This window comes from Oryctolagus cuniculus, chromosome 2 (genome assembly GCF_964237555.1).
Source record: "Oryctolagus cuniculus chromosome 2, mOryCun1.1, whole genome shotgun sequence".
Taxonomy (NCBI): Eukaryota; Metazoa; Chordata; class Mammalia; order Lagomorpha; family Leporidae; genus Oryctolagus; species Oryctolagus cuniculus.
This window is the reverse complement of record NC_091433.1, coordinates 31,375,931-31,399,907: the sequence shown is the minus strand read 5'-3', so window position 1 is coordinate 31,399,907 and position 23,977 is coordinate 31,375,931. Positions and strand designations below refer to the sequence as shown.

Here is a 23,977-nt window from a genome sequence, read left to right as displayed (position 1 = left end):
TCCATTTTGAAAGCTGTGATTCTACCAGTTTTGTCATTTGGGCAAGAAAATTTCTCACTAGTTATTTTTTGAGAAAAGTTTTCCTAGTTCACTCTGGTTTTTCCTCTGTGCTATGGCCAAATGAAACAAAATGAAACAAAACAAAGCCTTCTTTCTCTTTGTTGCTTACATCATTCCATTCCTCTGTCTTACAGTATTTGAAGTCACCAATATTCTGCATAAATGAGGATATATACCTTAGTGAGCCTAATTACATTCCCACAGCATTCTGTACAAAACATTCCAAGCAGCTATTACTGATTCAGAAATGAGACTTTCCTAATAGCATCATATAGGGGGATACCTTAAAAATTTCATGGAAAATGTAATACATTTATTTTGGTATGAAAATTTTTTGAAATTCATGCATAGTGTTTTTATAAAATGCATTTTACATGAACTTTCTGAAGATCCTCCATATGTTAACCCCCCTTCTCTGGAAACCTCATCTTTGAATATGGCAACCAAGTCTTTCTCATTTATCAAATAGTATTCTAAGTTCCTTATTCTTACTGAATAACTCTTCCTACTGCCCAGCCCCTGCATTCATCCTCTGACATACCTGGAAGCACACCTCATACCACCAGTAATGACAGCTGTTCCCACTCCATGGCCCTGTAGGAGCCTTAACCAGGAAACGTTTAGTAGTATTTCTATCAGGGTTCTATTACTTGGGCAGAAGTTCTAGCCTTAGCCTTGAGCAGCAGTCCTGACAGCAGACTTGTACATGACCCCAGGGTCTCAGTCTTCCCATATGGCCATGGGCTGAGAGCTTACTGCTTTTGCCAGATGCTGTCTGCTTCCAGTACCTAGTGATTTCTCTTTAAAGCCATGCCCTCTCTTGGAGCTGGACTTACTGTCATTGCACACAGCTGGACTAGTTCCCCACTGGCTTCCCCTAGGCAGCAGAGAGACTGTTTCTTAGATCTGATCTAAATTTGAATAGCTCATGCCTGACGAAAGCATCACATACAACTAGTTGATTTCAATCGTTCCAATCGGCCTTTTCAAGTAAACATCCCTTTCAAAATTGCAAAATTGCAATGTTTATGCTTTTTGACAGTTGTGCTTGCCCTTAGTTGTATGAATTCAAAGAATAAAGACAGCAGTATATATCTCTTAAGTTCCTTTGTAACTCTCCACACCAACTAATTAGGAATCTGTAGATAATGGCATCTACTAACACTGCAGTTGATGCTTAGAATAAAATTTGAAGGACATATATTCCGTGGCCAGGATCTCTCTGAATGACACTACATGTAATAGATCAGATGAAGCATTCTGAAGGATAACCTTTCAATCCGGTGGTTTCACTTCTGAGTTAACTTCCATAATCACTCTAGGAATGAGACATCTGACATCGGTGCTTTGCTCTTTATTTTGTGTGTGCCCAAGTCAGTCTTTGAAATATTTTGAATTTAAAATGAGATTTCAAGGAAGCATTTCATTAGAAGGGGGTATTATTCCCTTTGAATTGCATCCACAGCTGCAGTCTTTCATCTTTTTGTTAACTTTCTATCATATAACTCCTTATTCTAATTATTTATTAATGAACACATTTTAACTTGCAGAATGAATCCTGTTTGGTTTCCACAGAAAATGCTGTAGAAGTTAAAATTTTGAATAGGTGATACAAGGAAGTCTTTAACGTCACCACACTGTCTTCTAGACTGATGTACACTTGTGGACCATTGCTACAAGTTTTACATTTACTTAACACATGTGATTGGTTGGGGGAAAATAAAAGAAAAATGTGAGTTGAAAATACCTGTAAGCTGTTTTATTATGGCTATTGTTTGTAAACACGGAATTCCTTATTGTCTGAATACATCTGCAAGTGCCTTGGATTTGAACCCATGAAATGTTTAGAGTGTGAAGTTGGATACTTCTTGATGTTGTTTTATTGTATCAGTAAAACATTTATCGTCACATCAGGTCCTGCTGAGAAATTCTCAACAAAATTATCTATTTTTGGAGAATTTCAATGAATATTGATATAAGCCAGCCTAATTAGAAAGGAAAAAGAAGAAACTTGGGGTTACTTTATCAAGTTCAGTTATTACCTGTCACTCTATAGGAGTTACATTATTTACCATTTTAAGAGTTACTTGTGAACTTTATTTTTCAGTAACCTATTATTATATGTCTATGCACCCTACAACTTAGTGGTTTTAAAAAACTTATTTCTAGAGAGTTGAAACAACTTTTCTCAAAGCTATGCTATGGCATAAACTTTACAAGTCTTCAGATACTGACATTTGTAAACAGTTTCTCTTATCTTTCATATCTTACAGCTGTCTTTTTGACATTAGATATTTAGTTATAATTTGGATTATTTAAAACTGGAAATCTAATTTAAGTGACAACATGTCTTGGGAAAGACAGGAAATACTTTCATTATGTACAAATGTTAAAAATTGAAATAGATAAATATTCCAGTGAGTAGAAGAGATCTTCCTCCCCCATCTGGAGTTTTCTTCTGGGTCATACAACTCTTGGATACTCTTTAGCTCTTCATTTACCCTTCCCCAAACTGGAGAGCTGGGAAGAAGGAACCAAAAGCTCAGCCTACCTGCTCATGCTTTCCCCTATGGAAGTGCCAGATGCCCACAGAACAAGGGGCCCTCTGTCTCCTCCAGGTTCATTGCTCCAAAAGGCAGGACTACTACTGCATGGGAGGGGCTGGAAGAATGTCTCACTCTGCTATTCAGTACTAGGAAGCACAAAATCCTCTGTTACCATGATCAGGAAAAATGGCAATATTTTCATTTGCTATCTGCAAATTCTGTGGCCTTTTTATTTCCAGAAATTTTCAACCAGTTCAGGACATGGGAGGGGAAGTAGGTTTTATTTACTTAATCATATTCAATCCTTGACACCACATAGTAACCATAACAACAACTAATGATGAATACTTGCAGCTCTGAAGTGCCAAAATGTGATGAAATTTCTTGACCTTCCAGACCAAGTCTAGGCTTACCTGAATGCAGTTGAGAAGGTGGTGCTATTCAATATCTGGAAGCAGAAGAACCACACAGAGAAGCTTTGCCCATATTATCAACCATAGAATTGTGAGAAGTGACACATGATTGTGTTTAGCCACTAAATTTTGGTAATGTTGATACACAGCATTAGATAATTGAAAGAAATAAAATATAAACTTGCAGGTACCTTTTCTTCTTCCCATTTTTAATTTTCTTGAGATAACATTTTTAAATCACATTATAGTCAAAGGCTTAATGGATCTATTAAATGAAGAGTTCAACAACTGAAAAATAAAAAGACGACAGTCCAGCAGGAAAATAGGCAAAGGATATAAACAATAATCCCATGAAGAGATGTTCAACTACATTCACATAAATTTTAAAAGTCATGAAATCATTAATACTAGAGTAGCATAAAATTCCTATCAATTTCTATGACAAACATTTAAAACAAAAAATCACCCAAATTGATACACATGGACATTTTAAAATGGCAAATGCTATCTTTCCTATGGTGTAAAAAGAATTTTAAGAGTTCTGTTGATGACTTATTTAACCATGAAGTCTTGGTCTCTTTTGTATATAGTGTAGCTCTAACAGTTGGTGAAAACTATGCTTTCTTTTAAATGTCATTCTAAATGAGTCCCCTTCAAGATACAAATGACAACATCAACTCAAGACATCAATTCTGCTCTTATTCAAAGGGATAAAAGCTCTTTGGTGAATAATAAAGACCATTTCTTACTATTCCATATGGAGATTTCATCATCTCTAGGCCTCTTATCTGATTATCCTGTAGCAAAGTTTCCACACTTGTCTCTGCTTGTTCTCCTGGGGTCCCCACATAACCCTATGTAGCCCCACACAAGCCTATATAACCCTTCTTGGCACCCCTTTAATGCTCTGCTCACAGCTTTAGCACAGCTCTCATCACCTGTATTGTTTATGTAAACTTCGTAACAGCAGAGACCTGATCAGTTTGGGTTAGTGTTGTATTCTAAGCACAGAACAGCACTCCATGTGGAGTAGGTGCCACATGAATGCGTGAATGTCTGTTCCCTGCTGTGCTAGACACCCTTCCTTCATGTTGACTATCCATTACCCCATCCTTCCATTCTCTCCCTTATAACATAGGGGCTGGAAACCTAGAAGTTCATAGACTCGCTTGCTTTCAGGGTTCAGATGTAATTTGGATGTACCTGAATGAGATCTGTAATGCACATGGAATGGAGTTCCTCTGCCACCAGTCACAGTGGCTGACACATAGGGCTTAGCAGATGTGATTTTGCAGTGGTTGGCCAGCTATGATACTGGTAGTGACTTACACAGGTTCCTGTTCTGAGTGGCAGCTTTGGAGTTGTGACCTAATTGCCTGGTGGAAGTTCTAACTGATATGCCTCTACAGGTTACTTTCTTTGAGGGAAGGGAATGTCTTAATTAAAATATTTGCATAAACATACTTGTATCATAGTGGAAAATAATATAATGATAAAAGTACAAACATTTACTAATGTTTAGTATGTGTTCAGAATTGCTCTTTTTCCATATATTAGTTTATTTAATCTACTCAAACATGTGAGGCAGATGCTGTTACTGTTCTCTTTTATAAATTTGGAAATGGAGAATAAAAAGGTTAAGAAATTTGCTCAAGAAATCACAGAATTAAATAGCTGCAATTTATGGCTCAAACCCAGGAAGCCTGGCTCTCAAGTCTATACTTGTATCTAACACTTTCTCCTGCCTGAATAACGTCTGCTTAAGACACAGTCACTGAATTTTAACTGTTTTTAGTATTTTTAAGTTATTTTTTTGAAAGGCAGAGTGACATGTAGGGAGAGAGATCTTTCGTCCACTGGTTTATACCTCAAATGGTCACAGTGATCCAAATTGGATAGCTGAAAGTCTATTGAACCAAAAAGAAAGGGACTGGCATTTTTAATGATCTGAATGTGAAGCATTAAAATCTTGATAAATGCTCTGTAAGAAAAACTGTGGACAGCTCCCTGCTAACATGCCTGGGAAAGCAGCAGAGGATGGCCCAACTCCTTAGGCCCCTGAATTTACGTGGAAGAAGCGCCTGGCTCCTGGCTTCAGATCAGTTCAGCTGCAGCCATTGCAGCCATTTGGGGAGTGAACCAGTGGATGGGAGACATCTCTCTCTCTCTCTCTCTCTCTCTCTCTCTCTCTCTGTCTACCTCTCTCTTTAAAATAAATAAAAAAATAAATCTTTAAAAAGAAAAAAGATATACTGTGGGATCTAGGGCCAGCTATGACAAAGCCAAGATGTGCCACAGCGTAGCTTAACCAGCAGCACCAAAACATTCACTATCACTAAAATTTGTTATTTAATATTTTATTTCATTTATCATAAAATGCAAAATGATACTTTCTCCCTTAAGATCCTTAACCTTCAAGAATGTTTTTGGAGAATCAAAATGGGCATGTGAATGTCTTTATATACACAGACATCTGCATATAGATGTTTTGCTGGTTTTTGATTGCTCATAAATATACTGAAGGAACAAAAAACCATGAAAGTAATCAGGATCGTAGGAAAAACAAGAATGGTGAAGAATATCATGTGATTTTGTCCTTGTAGATCTTTCTGTGTCTTGCTTGGGAGTAAAAACTAAAGCAAAAGGTCACTGGCTGCAGCAACTGAAGCCATGTACACCCAGGAAGGGAAATATGTCTGCTGTGGCTTCCATCAACATGGAGAACAAGCTTCCCTACTGAGACCCCAAGGGCATGGAGAAGAGTCTGGGCAATGCCCAGTTACGTGGATACAAGAAATCTAAGTGGAAATGGTCTGAACATCTAACACCATGTAGAAGAGTATACAACTCTCAAAGAGCAGCAGTGCAATTCGAGTGAATAGAAGAAAGGCACAATGACACAAAGATAGATGCTAGAATATTTTTTCTCTTTACTTCAGATGTCTTTTTCCATGCAGAGAAAGATGCATGGGTACAGGGCTCTGGGCAGACCACAAGGTCATCCATGGCTCAGGGGAGAAGTGGTGTCTTGATTGGATGGCTGAGCACAGTAGCCCAGCCCCTTCTTTCTCTTGAAAGTAAACCTGCTCTTCCTCCTTGCTCCTCCATGTCTTACATTTTAAAGTAGTCAGTTACGCCCTTGGGTGGGCAGTGACTGGGAGGGTAGGTCTGTAATTCTGGGGTTCAATATTATAAAGCTCACTTGTCTATAGAGTTAAAACTACATTCTCCCTTAAAAGGCCATCTCTCTTCCTTGCAATTCCAAAGTTACCAAAGCTTTGTAAAGACAGACTTTTACCCAAAGATACAGAAAAACTTGAAATTATATGAGTTATCAGTGGCCAAACCTGACCTTACTTTACATAAAGTTACCTACATTTTTTATTATTCCACTTACATATTTGTTGTCTAATACAAAAGCCAATAGCCACACTTGCTTATTTAAACTTAAACTCATTAAAGTGAAACAAATTCAGAGTTCTGCTTCTTAGTCATACTAGTCATATCAAATACTCAATAGCCATAGTTGACTGTTGCCAAATAGGAGAAAGATATTCCTAGCATTACAGCATCTATACAATGCTGACTTACAGCGAAGTCATATTCCTATAGATGTATTCATATTTGATGGAGGGTATTACCCTGGACCCCACATTTAAAACCATACACATGCATTTCTCTAAGAAAGAAATCTGAAAAAATACCGCAAAGAACACCTGGCCCAGAGGATCACAGAGAAGAGATGGTAGACCTGCACCAACCTTTGTCTGTAATAAAGGAAAAGCTTTGGCTTTCTTTGTGTTAGGACTTTACCTTATCCTAATTCAACTAAGAATCAAGGCCATGAAGACGCTGGTCCTCAAGCACCAGGAGGAGAGATATTTGTGCAGGCTCTTCTCATCTCCACACACATGGACTATTCACACTGAATCAAGTGTGGTTTAAAACCATTGTTCCAAGAGGGAGTAAGTACCACTTTGGAAAGCATGGACTAATTAACTACAAAACTTCCAAGGATTCAGAGATACGGGAGGTAAAGTCCAAGGCCCACTCATTTAAGATAATCTGGGATGCTGCTGCCTCCCTGACATGGTCCTTCTCCAGTGTCTTCCGTGCAGTAGGGACTGCTTAGTCTAGCATTTTCTATAATTTCCTGGGATGTCCCTAGGTCTGCACTCCAGGGAAATGAAGCGAGTCAGGAAAGTCCTGTTCTCTCCCAGCTCTGTATTCTCTTGAATCCTGGGAGCCAGAAGATACCAGACAGTACTGATCTGCCTGATCTGGCTTATTCTCTTGTCCCTGTGGCTGTAAAGTATCTCACTGAGATCAGTCATGAGCTTCGGCTGGCTGAAGAGTATGACGAGAGGTGTTCTGAGTGTCCTACAGGCTTCTTCCTGCTTCACTCTGCTGTATGAATTCAGGCAAGTAGCCTGATATGGTTTTCTCATCTGTACATCAGGGAGCGTCCTCTGTGGGCCACTGCTCTCAGAGGGTTGCTTCAGGACAGAAACCCAAATTAAACTACTGAATGAACTAATAATGGCAAAGTAATCTTTCATTCTAAAGCCATGTATTATCTTCATTACCCAGGGGTAAATTCCCCACACAAGACTTGTAAAGCAATGTCTATTATAAACAATAATCTAGCTAGATTCTTGAAGTACTGTCTGAGTTCAACACAAAACATCTCTTATTTAGAACATTAACTGGATTTCCGTTTCTCAAGGAAGGCATGAGATAATGTTCTTTGTCTTAATTTGACAAAGGAGAGGCTCTTCATCATTGGCCAAGAATCTAATATTGGATACCAAATCAAACATTTGCTTTCTAAATCACATCCCTGAAGATCCTTCAGTAAAGTGCTGTCTCTACAGGGCACTTAGCAAGATTTTAAGGCTTCACATTCAGGTCATTAGAAATACCCACACCATCTTTATGGTTTACTATGACATCACCTCTCTGAGGCCCTGCTCCCATAGAAACTTCCCAGGTAAGCTTCACATTCCTTTTCTAAGAGCTGTGTGGAAAGCAGTCCAACTTCAACCACGACCAAAGGCACAAATGGCTCCACCCTCATGCTGGCTTTCCCAGGATTAATGGCTTTCCTAAAAAATATCTCAAGAAATGAGGAGATGTGAAGAATCAACCATACGAACAGTTTTAATAAAAATGACACTAATCTTGATTAGTAGTTAGGCTGACTCAATATAAACTTTTTATCATAGAAATAAGACATTTAAGAAAAAAGTACTGATATTAACAGAATTTTCACTGTATTTTTGAAGAAAGTTGTTTAGTGGAAGATTTAGTTGGCTTTCTATCAGCAGATTTCAACACTTTTCATGAGACTTTTTATACTTGAGAGAATTGAAAATGTCAAGACTAAACATTTTCTAGCATAATTCTCTCCAACACTTTAAAAATATTGCTAAAACATGTTAAAAATACCACCAAAAATGTAAGTTGCAGATTTCCTTAAATGGGTTGCATATCTCCATGTGTTTTTAAAAGCAGATTTAGATAAAAATCCTAGAAGACATGTGAGAGAACTGTTTTGTAAAATCCTGCTTACGTTTTGTGAGTTGTAAACTGATAAAAGAATGGCCTCCCTCAAGAGTCCTTTGTAACACTAGTGTGTGTTCACTTCATTCTTTCCAATTCCCTTGTCATAATGTGAGATTTACCTTAAACTTCTGCTAAGTGCCAAGCTTGGGGGACATAATCTTTTAGAAAGTTACTTTTGTTGGTCTTCTCTGAAGTCTCCCCAGTGACTGTTTTCTTTCTTAAAAATTAGACCCAAGGCTTGCTGGAGCGCAGGAAAAGTTAAGTTTCCAGTCTCCCACGGCAATTTCAGTCTCCTATAAACACCTCTTATGGAAGAACATTTTTTCGCCTAGACAAAGGCAATTTCTGTAGTTTCATGCAGCCCCAGTGAAATGCATCTCCCCCACCCCTTTTGGCTCCACTTATTGGGAACGAAAGCTTACACTTGGGACTGAACTGAACGGCAGTGATGTGTAAGGACTTCTTACTACCCGGTGCTCAGCCGCTGCGACCGCACAAGTAAATAGATCAAGTTTTCACCCAGCGACCACCAAGTGTCGGTCCGTGGGCAGGAACCTGATGGAGGTGGCCGCCTTCTAGAGTCAAGAGGTCACGCCCGCCGACCCCACTCCGGAGGGCAGCTGGTCCTGGGGCCGCACCGCGGGCTGCCCCTGGACCCCTTTCGGCCTTCGCTGCCCAGGGGCTGTTCAGCCCCTCAAGGCAAGGAGTTCCCTGGCACTCGCAAGAGGCGAGGCTCCCGGAACCCCAGGCTCTCCTCGCCCAGAACTAGCGGCCAAGGAAGAAGTCCCATTTAGGAACCTGCCGCGCCGCCAGAGCCGGAGGAGCCACTCGGCATTTGGGGTCACCTCGGAGAAAGAAATTTGTTAAAAGAAAAAAAAAAAAAAAAGAAAAAAGAAACATAAAAGAGCGCGGCTGGCGGTGGCGGAGCGGGCAGAATGAAGCTTCCAGAAACGCCCGCTTGTGCCGCGCTGGTTTCTAAGCTCGACCTGAGGAAGATAAACGGGTGCCCCCAAGAGAAGTCGGCAGGCAGAGTGGACGCCCGAGGAGAAATAAAAGTGATGCGAGGGAACTCCCCAGGCCCTCGCAGGAGGAAGGAGCGCGGGGCGCGCGGGACGCACCCGCGGGACCGCCGCACGCTCGTCGGCTCCCGTAGCGCGGACGGAGAGAAGGACAGGCGGACGCGCGAGCCGGCGCGACGGACTCACCTTCGGGGTTGGCGCTGATGAAGACCCGCACACTGCGGCCCGCGGGCACGAGGTGAGAAGGCAGGGCCGTGAGGTTCCCGCAGAATGCCGCCCGGCGGAGCGCGGAGTCCCGGGGGCAGGGCAGCTTGGAGCCCGCGCCGGCCGGCCACATCGCCCTCTGGAAAGAACAGCCACCGCCGCCGCTGCCGCCTGCTCCTCAGGTTCCTGCCCGCGGCTCCGCGGCACAGCTGGGTCGATCCCCACAGGCGGCGCCGCTCAGAGCCAATGCGAGCCCCGGGCGCTGGCGGCGAGCTCCGTGGTGCACACCCTTGGCCGGCGGGGAGCAGCCATAGGGACCCTCGGGCCCGGGTCACCGCCGCCTACTGTCCCTCTGGGCGTCTGCTTTTGCTCGCTCTCTCGGGTTCAGTGCAACAGCCGGAGGCAGCTGGAGGTTAGCGTGGCTGCGGCTACGCGCGTGGCGCCCATTTGCGCCGGGAGGCGCCCGCGCCGGCCGCCCAGCCCGCGGCCACCTCCCCACCCGCGCCCGCTGAGGGAGGCGGGGGCCGCCAGGCGGCGGGCACGGAGCGGGCGCAGATCAAACTTTATCTGCGCGAAGGCGTCCGGGAGTGATCTGAACGCGCCCACCGCGCGGCGCACGAATGACCGCGGCTGAAATGGGCTGCTGGGGCTTTAGTGCGGGGGGCTTCGGGGCGGACGAGCCTGGAGTGCTGGCGGCTGCCTTCTTGGGCGGGGACGAGACCCCAGTCAGCCCGAGATTCCCGCGGCCACCCCTCCAACTCTCCTAAAGGTCAAACGCTCTGAGCATTTGAGGGGAATCCACGCGTGCGGGTGTCTGCGCGCCTTTGTCCAAGAGCAGAGAATTTGCCCTCAAAGTTCGACGCACGCACCCGAGACCGGACCCCCAGGGCCTGAGGCCTCAAATGTCCAGACGGAGCAAGGGCCACCGTCGCCCGGCCTCTCGTGGCTCAGGTGACCGCGTCCTGCGGCTGCTCTCGCTCTGCACGCGCGTCCGAGCAGGGGTTTTTATAGCCGCGCTGCGCCGTTCACGTGCTCCTCGCCGCGTGGTCGCGGGACCTTTCCGGGAGTGGATCTCGGCGGGGAGCTCTCTTCAGGCTTCTGAGGCTCGGGGGGTTCCTTCCTGCTCCTGCTGAGGCACTTTCCCCGTCGGCCACGAGGATGCCTGGAGCCCCGCGAGGCCTGGTGCGCGCCCCCGCGCCGAAGCGTCCCACAAAATGCAAGTGGCTGCGGATTGGGGGAGGGGGTGTCCTTGGGTCCTTTCGTCTTGTTAGCGCTTTAGCTGCGTTTCCAAATCCACGCAAGTCGGCCAGTTTGGACGCGGGACCATGCTACTTGGGGTCCAGTTCTCCGAGGTGACGGGAGCTTCAGAGCAAGCCAGACATAAAAATGCCGCCTCTGGCTACACTCCACTACTCCCCCATGAAACACTGCATAAACCACGACTAGAAGGGAACAGATGTAGGGTTGTGTTGTGGAGTGGGAGGGGGTGACGAGGAGAAGGGAGCGTTTGGATCCTGAATTGGGGTTTGGTCTCCAGATCGTGCATCCTGAGCTTTGGGGTTAGAAACACCTGCTTCTTAGAGAGGAACAGCTTACCCCCATCTTTGAGTTTGGGAAGACAAGGGGCGGGGCCGCGGGTGCGCTGTGTACTGCTGCAAGGTTTGTCAGCACCTGGGGGCGCCTACCCTAGGCAGTCCCAGGCCTTCTCCGCGCGCCTGCACTTCCTCTGGGCCCTCCTGGTGGCAGTGAAGTCCCATGCTCTGAGCTTTATTTTATCATCCCACCCCCAACACATAGGTTCTGGGGCAACCTCTTTGGAAGAAACGGGTCTCTAGGTTTTTAAGGCTGGCTCTCCGCCTTTGCGAGCAGGAGGCACACAGCAGTCTTACCTTGTGGTGATTTTAATGAAAGGTGTCACAAAGCCCTGCGCATACCCAGATATTTCCTCAGTGGATTCCATTTAAGCGAATTGTCTTCTTGCCTTGGGAGAGACTCATTATTCCCAGGCGAGAACATTGTCTTGCAAGAAGAGGATTTGTGAAGGATCCCATGATGTCCCAAGAGCTATGGACTGAGCTCTGGACAGGCTACGAATATGCAGGGGCTATGCCGGTGTCGTCCTTTATGAATGCACAGCATGTTACTGGGGAAAGGAGCCAGGAGTATTTTATAAGCCTGATTTCAACTTTGTTTATAAAGACTGATAAATTGCCAGATTGTGAAGGACCTGCTTACCTTCCCACCCCCAATTTGTTTCTGTCTTCTTAAAAGGGAGATTGGTGTTTGCCTCTTCTGACCTTTATTTCAGAATTTAAAGTGTTGCATTTTCTTCGGATGACATTGGGATTTTTGGCAGCCTCTGTAACCTAATTAACTGTTCTACACAAGCTGAAGTTTAGCATCTGCCAGTGTCACTGCAGACCCAGGCAGCAGAGGAGAGTGGAAGAGTGGATTTTGCTCTGTGTGGCCTTGCTTAAAGGGCTCTATGCCCAACCAGCTTGGCCTCAGGTAGACCAGGCTGCTGTCTTTGGGGGCACCAGGGAGGTTGCTACCTAAGGAGACCTGATGACACGCCTACCCCTACACATGCACATGCGCAATAATCTCCCCACTCTTCTTCCCTTTTGTTGGAATCTGCTGTCCTAAACCAGACATTCATTCCTAACAGGCAGAGGTAACAATTTGTTCTGGACTAAACTTCCAACATTTTCTTCTGTCCAGTACATATGGCGTGTGTTGTTACATTTTGCAGAGGAGAAGATCAAGATTCAAAGAAGTGAATGGCATTTCTAAGGTCTTAGAATAGGTCATGGTGGAGCCAGGATGCAGATATTATCACATCCTGTCCTTGTGTGCTTTGCAGTATATCACCTCTATTTTCTAATTTTCCTGAGTCTGGTCCTGGCTTCTTCAGTAGCCTGGACAATGGCTCTCCAGACCTGTGTGGAAGGCTGATAATCACTGTAGCTTTCTAGATAGAAAAGTTAGAGTCCACATGACTGGCCTCTTCCAACTTCTAGGATTTTGAAGGGATGACAGAGACTTTCAGACCCTTGGTTTTCTCCCAGCCCCATTCTTTCTTCATGAGATCACAGAGAAATCACTACCATACAGGAATTGGGATGGAGAATTTAAAGACACTAGAAATGGAAAGTAGGTGAAATCAGAAGCAGGCATTCTCACTCTGTTCTCTCACTCCCAGCTGGCCTGCCTAAGGGCCACAGAGGGATGTACTGTCTTTGTAGAATAGTAGTCCCAGCCATTTATAAGGCCCTTTGTAAAATTACTGCTGGTTGCATACTGTTTAACAGGCAGGAAAGCATCTTATTGTGGCCTCCGGTCCCTATTGATATATAGGTGATGCCTCTACACAAATTGAAATTTTATTAAGCAAGAGGAAGGATAACTAAGACCTAATGATAATAATGTACTGAGAATGTCCTGTGTGCTAGATACCATATTAGACCTTACATAAATATCTCATTGAATTCTGCATTGTAGGTCTGGCCCCAGCACCCCCTATTTCCCTGTCTGATGTCTCCTCCTGGACAGTGCTCCCCCTTGTATACCTTTTGTTATATGCATACATAACCATTTGTGTTGTTGGTATATTTTTCTTGTTGTAAAGTCTGTGGCACACAAATATACCTTAGCTACTTCCCTTTGCTGTGAGGGCTGGTGATTTCCCCCCAACTGCATGACTGTGTCACATGTCTGGTCCATCCTTCGGCAGAGGAAGTGCTGATCAACACGTATGCAACTGGAGTCTCTGAATTACTCTGACCCAGCTGAAGGAAGGCAGATCTCTCAACTGGTTTTTGCCTCCATGTCCACTCATATTTGAGTACATCAAACATTCTGGCTGGGAAATTTTTGGGTCACTGTTCTATATTTTGTTTTATTATGGATAAAAGTAGAGAAAGACCAAGACACAGCACCAGGGGCCAGCATTATGGCGCAGTGCATTAAGCCATGCTTGTAATGCTAGCATCCTTATCAAAGTGCTGATTCAAGTCTTGGCTCTACCACTTCTAATCCCACTCTGTCTGAATGTTCCTGGGAAGGCAGAAGATGATGGCCCAAGGACTCAGGATCCTCCCACCCATGTGAGAGACAAGAATGGAGTCCTTGGCTCCTTACTTTGGCCTGGCTCAGCCCTAGCTGTTGCAACCATGTTGGGAGTGAACTAGAAGATGGATGATGTTGCTGTTACCTTGCCTTTCAAATAAGTAAGTCTTAAAAAGAAAAGACATAACAGCACTGTATCTCAAAGAATCAAGTCAACATTAATGATGTGGTGTTTGACATTCCCAAACTTGAAGGGTATCAGAGTTAATAGTACCTTCATTCTTACAGTGCCTCTATGGTTTGGCTGGTGAATAGTTGCATTTGCTTTGCTAATGTGAAAAATGGATTATATAGGGTCACTCAAGCCAGGATTCCCCTTCCTAAAGCTCTAGCTCAGGGTATAAACTAGACCATCAGGAGCCCACTTACTTGTTTACAAAATAGAAATTTCCAGTCTGTGTGAGAATTTGTCAGCATAATAATTTACCAACAGAGACTGTTGATTTAGAGGTGTCTGCAGCATGATAGAATTCACAGCAGCTTGGTTTTAAATAAAGTTACACCTTTCTGAAAGTGCTATCTGATGTTTTCATGACTCAGAAATTCTAACTTTATATCCACCCTCTTCTAAATCTGTTTAATGTATTTTTTGATCAGTCTCCCTCTTACAACCTCCTCAACATATCGCTGAGTGCACTATGCATACCACACAAGGAAGAAGAAAATGATTTTTAAAATGAAAATATAGTTCTGAATTAAATGTTTTATTTTCTTTTTAAAAAGTTTTTAAAATTTATTTGAAAGGCAGAGTTACAAAGAGAGACAAGGAGAGACAGACAGATCATCTAACCATTGGTTCACTCCCTAAATGACCACAACGGCTGGGGCTGGGCCAGGTCAAAGCTAAGAACCAAGAGCTGCTTCTGTGTCTCCCACATGGATGCAGGGACCCAAGGACTTGGGTTATCTGCTGCAGTTTTCCCAGGTGCATTAGCAGGGAGCTAGATTGGAAGAGGAGCAGCTGGTATTCAAAGCGACACCCGTATGGGATGCCGACACTGCAGAAAGTGGCTTAATGAACTGTGCTACAGTGCAGGCCCCAAACGTTTTATTTTAATTCTGTGATTGCCAAGTGTTTTCTGATTGCAATTGGTTTCTTTCCTTCATGAGAGTATCAAATACAATACCTTAAAAATTTTCTATTTTTTTAAAAAAATTATTCATTTTATTTTATTTTAAAGGTAGAGAGAGGTGGGCAGAGAAATCATCCTCTGTGAGTTCACGCCCCAAAGGTCTACAAAAGCTGAGCAGAGTGAGGCCAACGCGAAGAGCCTAGAACTCAAATCTAAGTCTACCATGTAGGTGACAGGGATGAAAGTATTAGTCATTGCCTGCTGCCTCCCAGGGTGGGCATTACCAGGAAGCTGGAATGGGATGTGACCTAGGACTTGAACCTAGGTACTTTATACAGAGTGTAGGCATCCCAAGCTGCATCTCAACCACTGTGTGAAATGTCTCTCCCCTCTTCTCTCTCACTGCTTTTTTTGCAAACTATTTTCATACATATTATTTCATTTTGATTATAACCCTGTGAGGTAGGTTCTGCATTATTTTTTACCCCTATTTTATTTATTTATTTATATATATATATATATATATATATATATATATATATATCATTATCTCAAGAGATTTTAATGGCATGTCCAAGTTCACTCAGTTGTTTGGCTGACACAATATCAAGACTAGATCTCTGAACATGAAACCATAGGTCAGTTATAATGTACCACATGGCCACCAGTGTGTAACAAAATCCATTTGGCCAAATTGATAAATATCGTTTGAACCTCTTAAAGTGTAAGAAGCTGAGAAAAATGAAATGACTTGTTTAGATGCAAACAGCTTGTATGTTGCAAAGCTAGAATATGAATGAAGGTCATCTCACTACCATCCTAGATATAGTCTATATCATGAGGACTAAATCTTAAACAAACAAAACAAGAAAATTGCCCCTTTACAATATGCCCAACCAACATTGCCAGATATCATAAACACATTGCCCAGGTCAGTTACTGTATTTTTCTTATTGTTCACATGTTTTTACTTAGCTAGGATGGTGTTAATGCATATTGAATTCACTTTTATTTACAAAGTGCTTTAAAGGGAAAAAAGTGTTTTAGTAGGACATTTTACCAGCAAAATTAAATATAGATGATAAGTCTATGAATTCTATTTTCTGAAATAAAATGCCATAGCTTTGCCATTTTCCTTTTTCTCCCAACTCACAATCTTGCTTTATCTCTGTTACTTAATAGGATTTATTTCTTCACAAACAATGGTCCTCATCACAGTCCTTTAACCTGAGTTATTTGTAGAGTTGCACTATGCATCTTCTTGGGTCACCTTTCATAAATATAATTTATTTTGTTGCCTAAATTTAGAAAACTATATGCATAAAATGACAGGTCATTTGCATCCAATTTGAAGAACAGGATAGGTAGCCCTTTATTATAACTTTTGAATTGTTGAGAAACATTTATAAATCAAATGATTTGTTAACAAGTTTTTCAGTTTTCAGCTCCTGTTACTTCTTGATAAATATGGCAGATCATCCTATCATCCTACTGTTATTTGAAGCAAACTCAAAATTTAGGAGGCCTATGGGGGGGGGAGGGAATATATATTTACACACACACACACACACACACACACAGGGGTCATTGTGGTGGTGCAGCAGGTTAAGCCTCTGCTTGTGATGCTGGCATTCCATATGAGTGCTGGTCTGAGTCCTGGCTGTTTTGCTTCCTACCCAGATCCCTGCAGATGTGCCTGGAAAAACAGCAGAAGATGGCCCAAGTGCTTGGATCCCTGGAATCCATTTGGAAGACTGAGATGGAGTTCAGGGATCTTGGTTTCAGCCTGACCCAGCCTAGACCTTCGCAGCCATTTGGGTTGTGAATCAGTGGATGGAAGATATCTCTCTCTCTCTCTCTCTCTCTCTCTCTCTCTCTCTCTCTCGTTATCTCTACCTTTTAAATAAATAAATAAATCTTAAAATGTATACATATAAAATTATGGACAAATGGTTTTTCCCCCATAAAATAAGTGTAGTGCCACTTTTTGTCCTAAAAGTATGTATTAGCATCTACATATTATGAAACATTGTATACAAAAATTTTAAAGATACTAAGTGCATATCTGCATTAGTCAAGAATCTAGAGGTAAATAACCAGAGCTACAACATGATTTCTTTTCAGAATATAGGAGTTTATACAAACATCTAGACAGAAATGAAATTGAACTTAAAGGAAAACTAGAACTAGGAATTGGACATGTCTTTGGGAAAAAGAACAATGTTGTATTTCAGTGTCTTATTTCTGACTCTGAGCATTATGGACATTGTGTGTCTGTGTGCATGAAACATTCCTGCTGTCACACAACTTTTACATTTATGATACTCATAATTAAGTTATAGCCAACCCGTGGCTCAGGCCACATGGAAAGACTGACCAATTTTTTTCTTGAAATATTTATATGAGTTAGCAGACAGAACAAGTAATTGAGTAAGTACAGTTTGTGTTGATTTTGAGCTGGAATATACTTCGTATTAGCAAGAACCTCATAGTGTTTACTCATCCAAACTGATATTTCTTTGGAAATATTTCTGTAATTCTTTCCTTGCACTTAAGCAACTTGCCATATTATAGTTAAGGGGAGTAGAACTAAGTAGGAAGGAGTACATCAAAATAGAATTTTTCTGCTTTCTCTGATTTTGTTAATATGGATAAGACAATAAAATTTACTAAACATGCATTGTTTGGCTAAATTGCCCTTTGAAGTTGTGTGTCTCTGTGTGTTACATAGAAAAATGAGGCATAATCCCTATTTTTCCTACCCAGAGTTCTTGGCTGAAGGCATCCAAACTGGTGCTTATTAACTTAAGCCTACAAGCAATTTACTGAAAATTATTGGCTGGAACAGTATTATTGAGAAAGCTGGGGATCTGCTCTTGGAAAATTGGAGGGGACCAAAAGGGCTAAGCCGATTGGATTCACAGCCAAAATTGAATAGCGGAAACAGACAGTTAGGACAGCCTTGATGCTGGTGCTGCTAAATCCTAACAATGCAGTTTGCTCAACCAACTCTAGTACCATTTGCCACTGGGTGCTAGATGTTGCCATCATTATTGCTTCATAGTTCATTCTGGTATCTTGGGCCAGTAGATTCGGGCTGCATAAAATTCTCTAAACACTACAAGTAATTTTAGAGGTTAGACTGTCAAACCATCACATACCTCCTTCCTTGCCACCCCCACCCCAGCAAATGTACTGTAGTCTTCCTGCACTCTTATGTGGCCTAGAGTGTTTTGATGCCGTGAATAAAAGATGAATGCAATGTCTTTTACATTTCTACTAATGCAATTAGAATAATCATGCACCACCTCTCCCAGGCTTAGAAGGCTGGCAAGGCTCACCTCTCCTGGACTACAACCAAGAGCACAAATGTGAGCTCAGAAGAAAAATCAGGACTCTATGCTTCTGTGTTCACACACTGGTGTTCACCCACTTGACTCCTGGAGGATCCCTAGAAGCTATCTGTCCAGCTCTCTCAACACTTACTATATATGCGATTCAAAGATGCTGTGTTTTCTTGGTTGGCAAAACCATAGCAGATTAGTCACACTAAGTTAGAAGATGAGAGGCAACTTCTAATAAGATGCTACAAAGGAGAAAAGACTGCTCGTGGCCAAGGGTCAGGACACAAGACAGCAGAAGTGATTCATTCTTTCTCTCTTACTCTCTTTTACACACACACACACCTCAGCGATCTAGACACCATTTAATTTGGGAACAACAGTATTCTGTATATCTTAAAGTGGGAAAGATCAAGAGTGAATAGTTCCCAGTGGATGAAGAGAAACTGAACATGTTGCAAGTACTTTAGGCCAGTGTTTACCAGCAAACAACACAGTTGATATAGGAATGCATGGCACCTCTGATGTCCAATAGCAAATACTTGGCATGTAGGTGGAAGTCAACATCAAAAGTGGGGGAGATTCAGGTAGAACACTTCCTTCAAAACAACATTGTAGGGATATTTTATTTAAGGGCCTGAGGTAGTGGAAGTCATACTAGTGGTAGCAGTACTGGTAATGAGTAAACATTTACTGGATTCCTCTCATTGGGAGAGATGTGGTTCTATGAGCTTTAGAGACATTGATTCTTTTAAATTTTCATTCCATCTATAATAATTATCTCTGTTTTATAGATGAGATAAAGGCAAGGTGATATCAAAATACTTTACCTATATTTTGTAGTTAGGATGTGGTGTATATGGCTCCCGAATCTGGCTTTTGATCATTATGATCTGCTCTAGATGTGAAAGCAGCATACCAATACCAATACCCAGGTAAAGGACAACTAGCTCAAAAAGGACACACAGGTTGCAACTTTTGTCTTAATGAGAAGGAAGCAATATTCAATGAAATTTTAATTAGTGCCACATTCATATGAAGTTCCATGTGCTGAAATAATTATTACTCATGTTTAAAAATGAACAGCATGAGCCTAAAAGAGGTTAAATAATATGTTTATCCTTACAGAGCTTGTAAGAGATGAAACTGATTCCATATTATTTCTTCAATGGGTGACATTGCCTCTGAACAGTGCAGATGCATTTTCAAGAATGAACTGTTAGAACATTGTCCTTTCATGTATTCATCTACTTCTCTTGTTAATTTATTCATCAAACAGTTGTTAAATTTCTTCTTATTCTCTCAGCACAAGCCCTGTTCCCAGAAAATCCAATCCATGGGACTCCAAAATGTAGAAATTGACCAGCTGGCCCTAAGATTCATTTGGAAGTTCAATAACCTAGAATGACCAAATAAGACCTGGAGAAAGAATGACGATGTTGGAAGGATTATATCATAAGATTTCCAAACCTATTACAAAGCTACTCTCCTATCTTTCCTGGTTTTTAATTCCTGAGAGTAATGACTCTGTAGTTCCTCAGAGTAATAATTAAGTTTTGTTAAACTTTTTTGTTCTTTTTTTAAAAAAATAAGATGGAGAAACTTGGGTGAATGAAACTTAAAATAGCACATATGCATCTTAAATAGTGCTTTCCTCACAGTAAGTGCTTTGCAGTTGTGAGCCAGTTGAACCAATAAGCAATATGTGAGTGAGAAATGGTGCTGAGTATTGAAAAGACTGAGAAAGTCCAAGGTGGGAATCAAGGGCAAGTACTGCAGGAGTTCAGAAAAGAGGAAATCAAGGTGAGCCGACAGCAGTTGGTGTTCCCCATCCCTATCTCTGGTATCAGTGCAGTTGGATCACTAGGAGCTGTTGAGGTGACCCAGATGGATGGTGTTATCTGTGTCACGGTTTGTTTTCTTCCCAGATATGGCTTGTGCAGAGCCCTGCAAGCTTAATGAGGGCAGAAAAGAATAGGATTCAGAATCACTTAACCTTTCAGAATTTCTGTTTGCAAATCAAGATTGTCAAGTATAGCTGTATAACACCTTAAAGCCTTGTGATAAAAGGTGCTGTTAGTATTGTGTGTGGAATCTGTTAGAGAGCACAACAGTCTACAAGATGTGGAGTGGCTGAATACATCAAAGTATTCACAGCCAGTCTGGAGATAAATCCAGTTTTCTGCTGAATTTGGGGTTTTCACAGAAATACTTTCATGGAGGCCCCATCCTTTCAGTAACTCATTAGACAGTAGACTTACGTGTATACCTGAGTCATTTTTACATTATGGAGAAGTAGTCAAATTAAAAGGAGGGCTTGCAGTGCTTTCAAGACATGGCTAATTCTTTATTATAAGTGGACTTTCAAGCAGAAGTTCACTGCTGTACTAGCTGGAAGTAATGGCAATCTGTTTCCTTCACATTTCTATTAGACATATATCTTCACTAACTTCAGTTCTTCAGGAAAATGACTTTCCCCTTAGGAAGCATTTTCACATGTCCTTTATCAGTATTGGTTGCTATAGTGATCAGATTAACCAGATGGTGGCCACTACTGTGATACCTGGTATGCAAACAACGGCAAACACCAACAAACAGTTAACAAATTATCATAATATATTCCTCAATATTTTAATCTTTAGATTTTGAAAAACTTTTAGTTAAAGATATTTCTTTCCTTCTACCACCAGAAGGGAATGCTAGGAATTTCAGTTAAAAAGTTTGGGAAGAAAAAAAAAATCTTTACCACTAGTAAATGTAAATCTTAGTTTATTTTAAAACAAGAGAAAAATAACAAAAAGATATGGGAGCAGACTTCATTTTTGAACTTTACACTTATGATTATGGAAAAAATAGGGGACTATGAATCATTTGGAAACAGGAACGGTGAACAGATCATAGCTTTACATACTTTATCTTAATATCATTATGGGTTCCAAAAATATAGAATGTCTACTAGGAGAAGAAATCACAACCATTTCCTCACCATAACCACTTATCTTAGCTTTTTTTTTTTTTTTTTTGGACAGGCAGAGTTAGACAGTGAGAGAGACAGAGAGAAAGGTCTTCCTTCCGTTGGTTCACCCCCCAAATGGCTGCTATGGCCGGTGTGTAGCTGCTGGCGCCGATCTGAAGCCAGGAGCCAGGTGCTTCCTCCTGGTCTCCCATGCAGGCGCAGGACCCAAGCACTTGGGCCATCCTCCACTGTACTCCCGGGCCACAGCAGAGAGCTGGACTGGATGAGGAGCAACTGGGACAGAATCTGGCACCCCGACCAGAACTAGAACCTGCGGTGCCGGCGCTGCAGGTGGAAGATTAGCCAAGTGAGCCATGGTGCTGGCCAAATCTTAGCTTTTTATTTATTGAAATTACACAGTGCCTGGTGCTTAAGAAATGCTTTAGAATGAATTTCCCATAACCTGGCTAATAATCCTGAAATCTTCAAAATGGCAGATAAGCCATCACATCTAGCAAAGACACAGGTATCTGCAGTAATCCCAAGAAAGCCATATGTGGAGCAGAGCATTTTTAGTACTTCCCTAAGGGAACCACACCTACTGCTAATTCAGTAAAAGGAAAAAAGCTCCCAGCCTAAGGTTGCAAAGACAATAATGAGTAATACTCTAGAACTATCCAAAATCAAACTTCTGATGCATATTGGTATATGCTTAAACACCTCTTCCATGTCTGTTTCATTAGAAAAGAAAAGATAAAAACCAGCCTGTGACATTTTGCACTTATTAGATACCTACTGTTTATTTCAGCAACAATTCATTGAACACCTACTGTCTTCTTTGTACTGTGAAGTACATATTTATTACCATAGGATATAGCATATTTAAGTAGAACCATGAAGAAATATAGAGGAAAAGATTAAAATTTTAGTCTAAGACTAACCCAAAAAGCAGGACCAACAATTGATATTTACTTTCTGCCCTTATTCCCATCTGGCTCAATGACATGAGAATCAGAGTAAGTGAAGAGAGCTTTCCATCTGTTAAAAATGTAGAATAAAGCACTTAATTTTGTGGGCAAGCACATAGAGTACTTAGAAATTTCTCATAATTGAAATGATGAGATTCTCTGTTAAGTATAGCTGAGTTTACTATTATACAGATAGATGGGTTTGCAAATGTATCTGTAGGTTGGTGCTATTCTCTGTTCTCAAGTGAGATGAACCCCTCCTAGTGTAATGGGTATGAGCATCACAAATTTACTCATAAGAAGACAATTTGCCACACATTATAAATACATAAATTATACAATGGATATCAATTGTATGTGCTGCTCATCTTTCATCCCTTGCTCTCCTACCCCATGACTTCCTTTCACATGATTGCAGAACAGGCTTTGATTGTCATCTTCATAGAACATTAACGCAGCACTATCACCACTGCTCAGTTCCAGGGTGGACTTCTCAGTCATTTCTCTGGGCATTTGCGTAGTTGGGCCTGTAATGGTTAAGTACGAGAGGTGTCAGAGGTCATGATTCTTCCATGTGTACCAGAAGAAGCAAAGCAAGCTGGTTGAGGCATACCATCAGAGTAGGCTCACGAGCTACAGGAAGCACCAGAAGTGGAGAAAGAGCCGGAAGGCAGGAGATATGAGTGGGAGTATGGCAGAGGAAACGTGATTCAACAGACACAAAAGGCAAGAGATGAGCGGCAGAAAATGGATCCAGACAGTTTAAATCCCTAGGTCACAGATACGTCTGCTTACACCAAAGTATAAATAATAATTCAAAGAAGTTTTCTGCCCAAGTGGCAGGTAAAAGATCACACCTGGAGGCTAATTGGATAATTTTGTCCCTGGAGGAGAGGGAGGGATGCCAGAAGGTACCTAGTAATCAATAGGAGAGATGGTTTGGAGATGATGATGGAGGGAGAAATCCCATACTGGATCAAATGAGAGAGAAGGGGGGATAAATACCCAGAAACAAATGACCTATTGCCTGGAAATAAAGGGTGGAAACCTGTGCAAGAGGACAAAAGAGCAGAGTAGAAGAATTGAGAGCCTGAGTACCTCCCTGCCTTCTCACTCAGGACCTGCCATTAAGCATTTCTGGGTCCTCATACGTCCTACGATTAGATCAGAGGCTAGGAGGTGGTTTTTTCCTTAATCTCTTTATGGAGCTGGGGCATGAAGAGCCATTTTGTTCCTCATTAAATTGGATCTAAGCATGACCAGAGGGCAGTGGGGGATCCCCCCTTACTTCACATGTCTACAAAGGGTAATAACAAACCACAGTTTGAAACATCATGACTGTATCTCCATCCGCAGAGTGAAATGTAAGTGATTATCTGGATATTTCAGACAATGAAGTTGAAGGTAGATGATCTCAAAAACTTCATAACATCACCGCATTCAGGTCAAGATCTGTGATTAGGATGTCTCAGTGTTTTCTGTTTGAGGGCAGGCTCACTTACTGCCTGTTTTCTGTATGAGGCAATACTCATTTAGACTGACTGGAGTCAGTTTAGCTAAATGTCAAGAGGCAACTCAATTAAAATAGGACTTTACTTGAGGGAAAGGATGCCATCCTCCTTTCAAAGCTGTCACTGAGAAAGCAAAGATTACTCAGACATCACTGAGATAATTCAAGCCCATGTGTGCCCCTTTTCCATTTGG

The 23,977-nt window shown here is 41.9% G+C and overlaps 1 protein-coding gene and 1 long non-coding RNA gene across 2 annotated transcripts in view; one reads left to right on the top strand and one right to left on the bottom strand.

The window, feature by feature from the left end:
• Window positions 1–11,406, bottom strand: part of NWD2 (NACHT and WD repeat domain containing 2) — a 192,186-nt gene extending 180,780 nt beyond the window's left edge. The window contains exon 1 of the mRNA XM_008274917.4: window positions 9,790–11,406. Within this exon, the coding sequence (XP_008273139.3) occupies window positions 9,790–9,940 (151 nt within the window). The 5' untranslated portion in view covers window positions 9,941–11,406. The remainder of the gene's footprint in view (window positions 1–9,789) is intronic.
• On the top strand, window positions 8,949–17,688 carry LOC127486639 (uncharacterized). Its single transcript, XR_007913263.2, has 2 exons — window positions 8,949–9,841; window positions 16,689–17,688. It is a non-coding gene; the product is annotated as an uncharacterized lncRNA (long non-coding RNA).
• The last annotated feature ends 6,289 nt before the right edge of the window (window positions 17,689–23,977 follow it).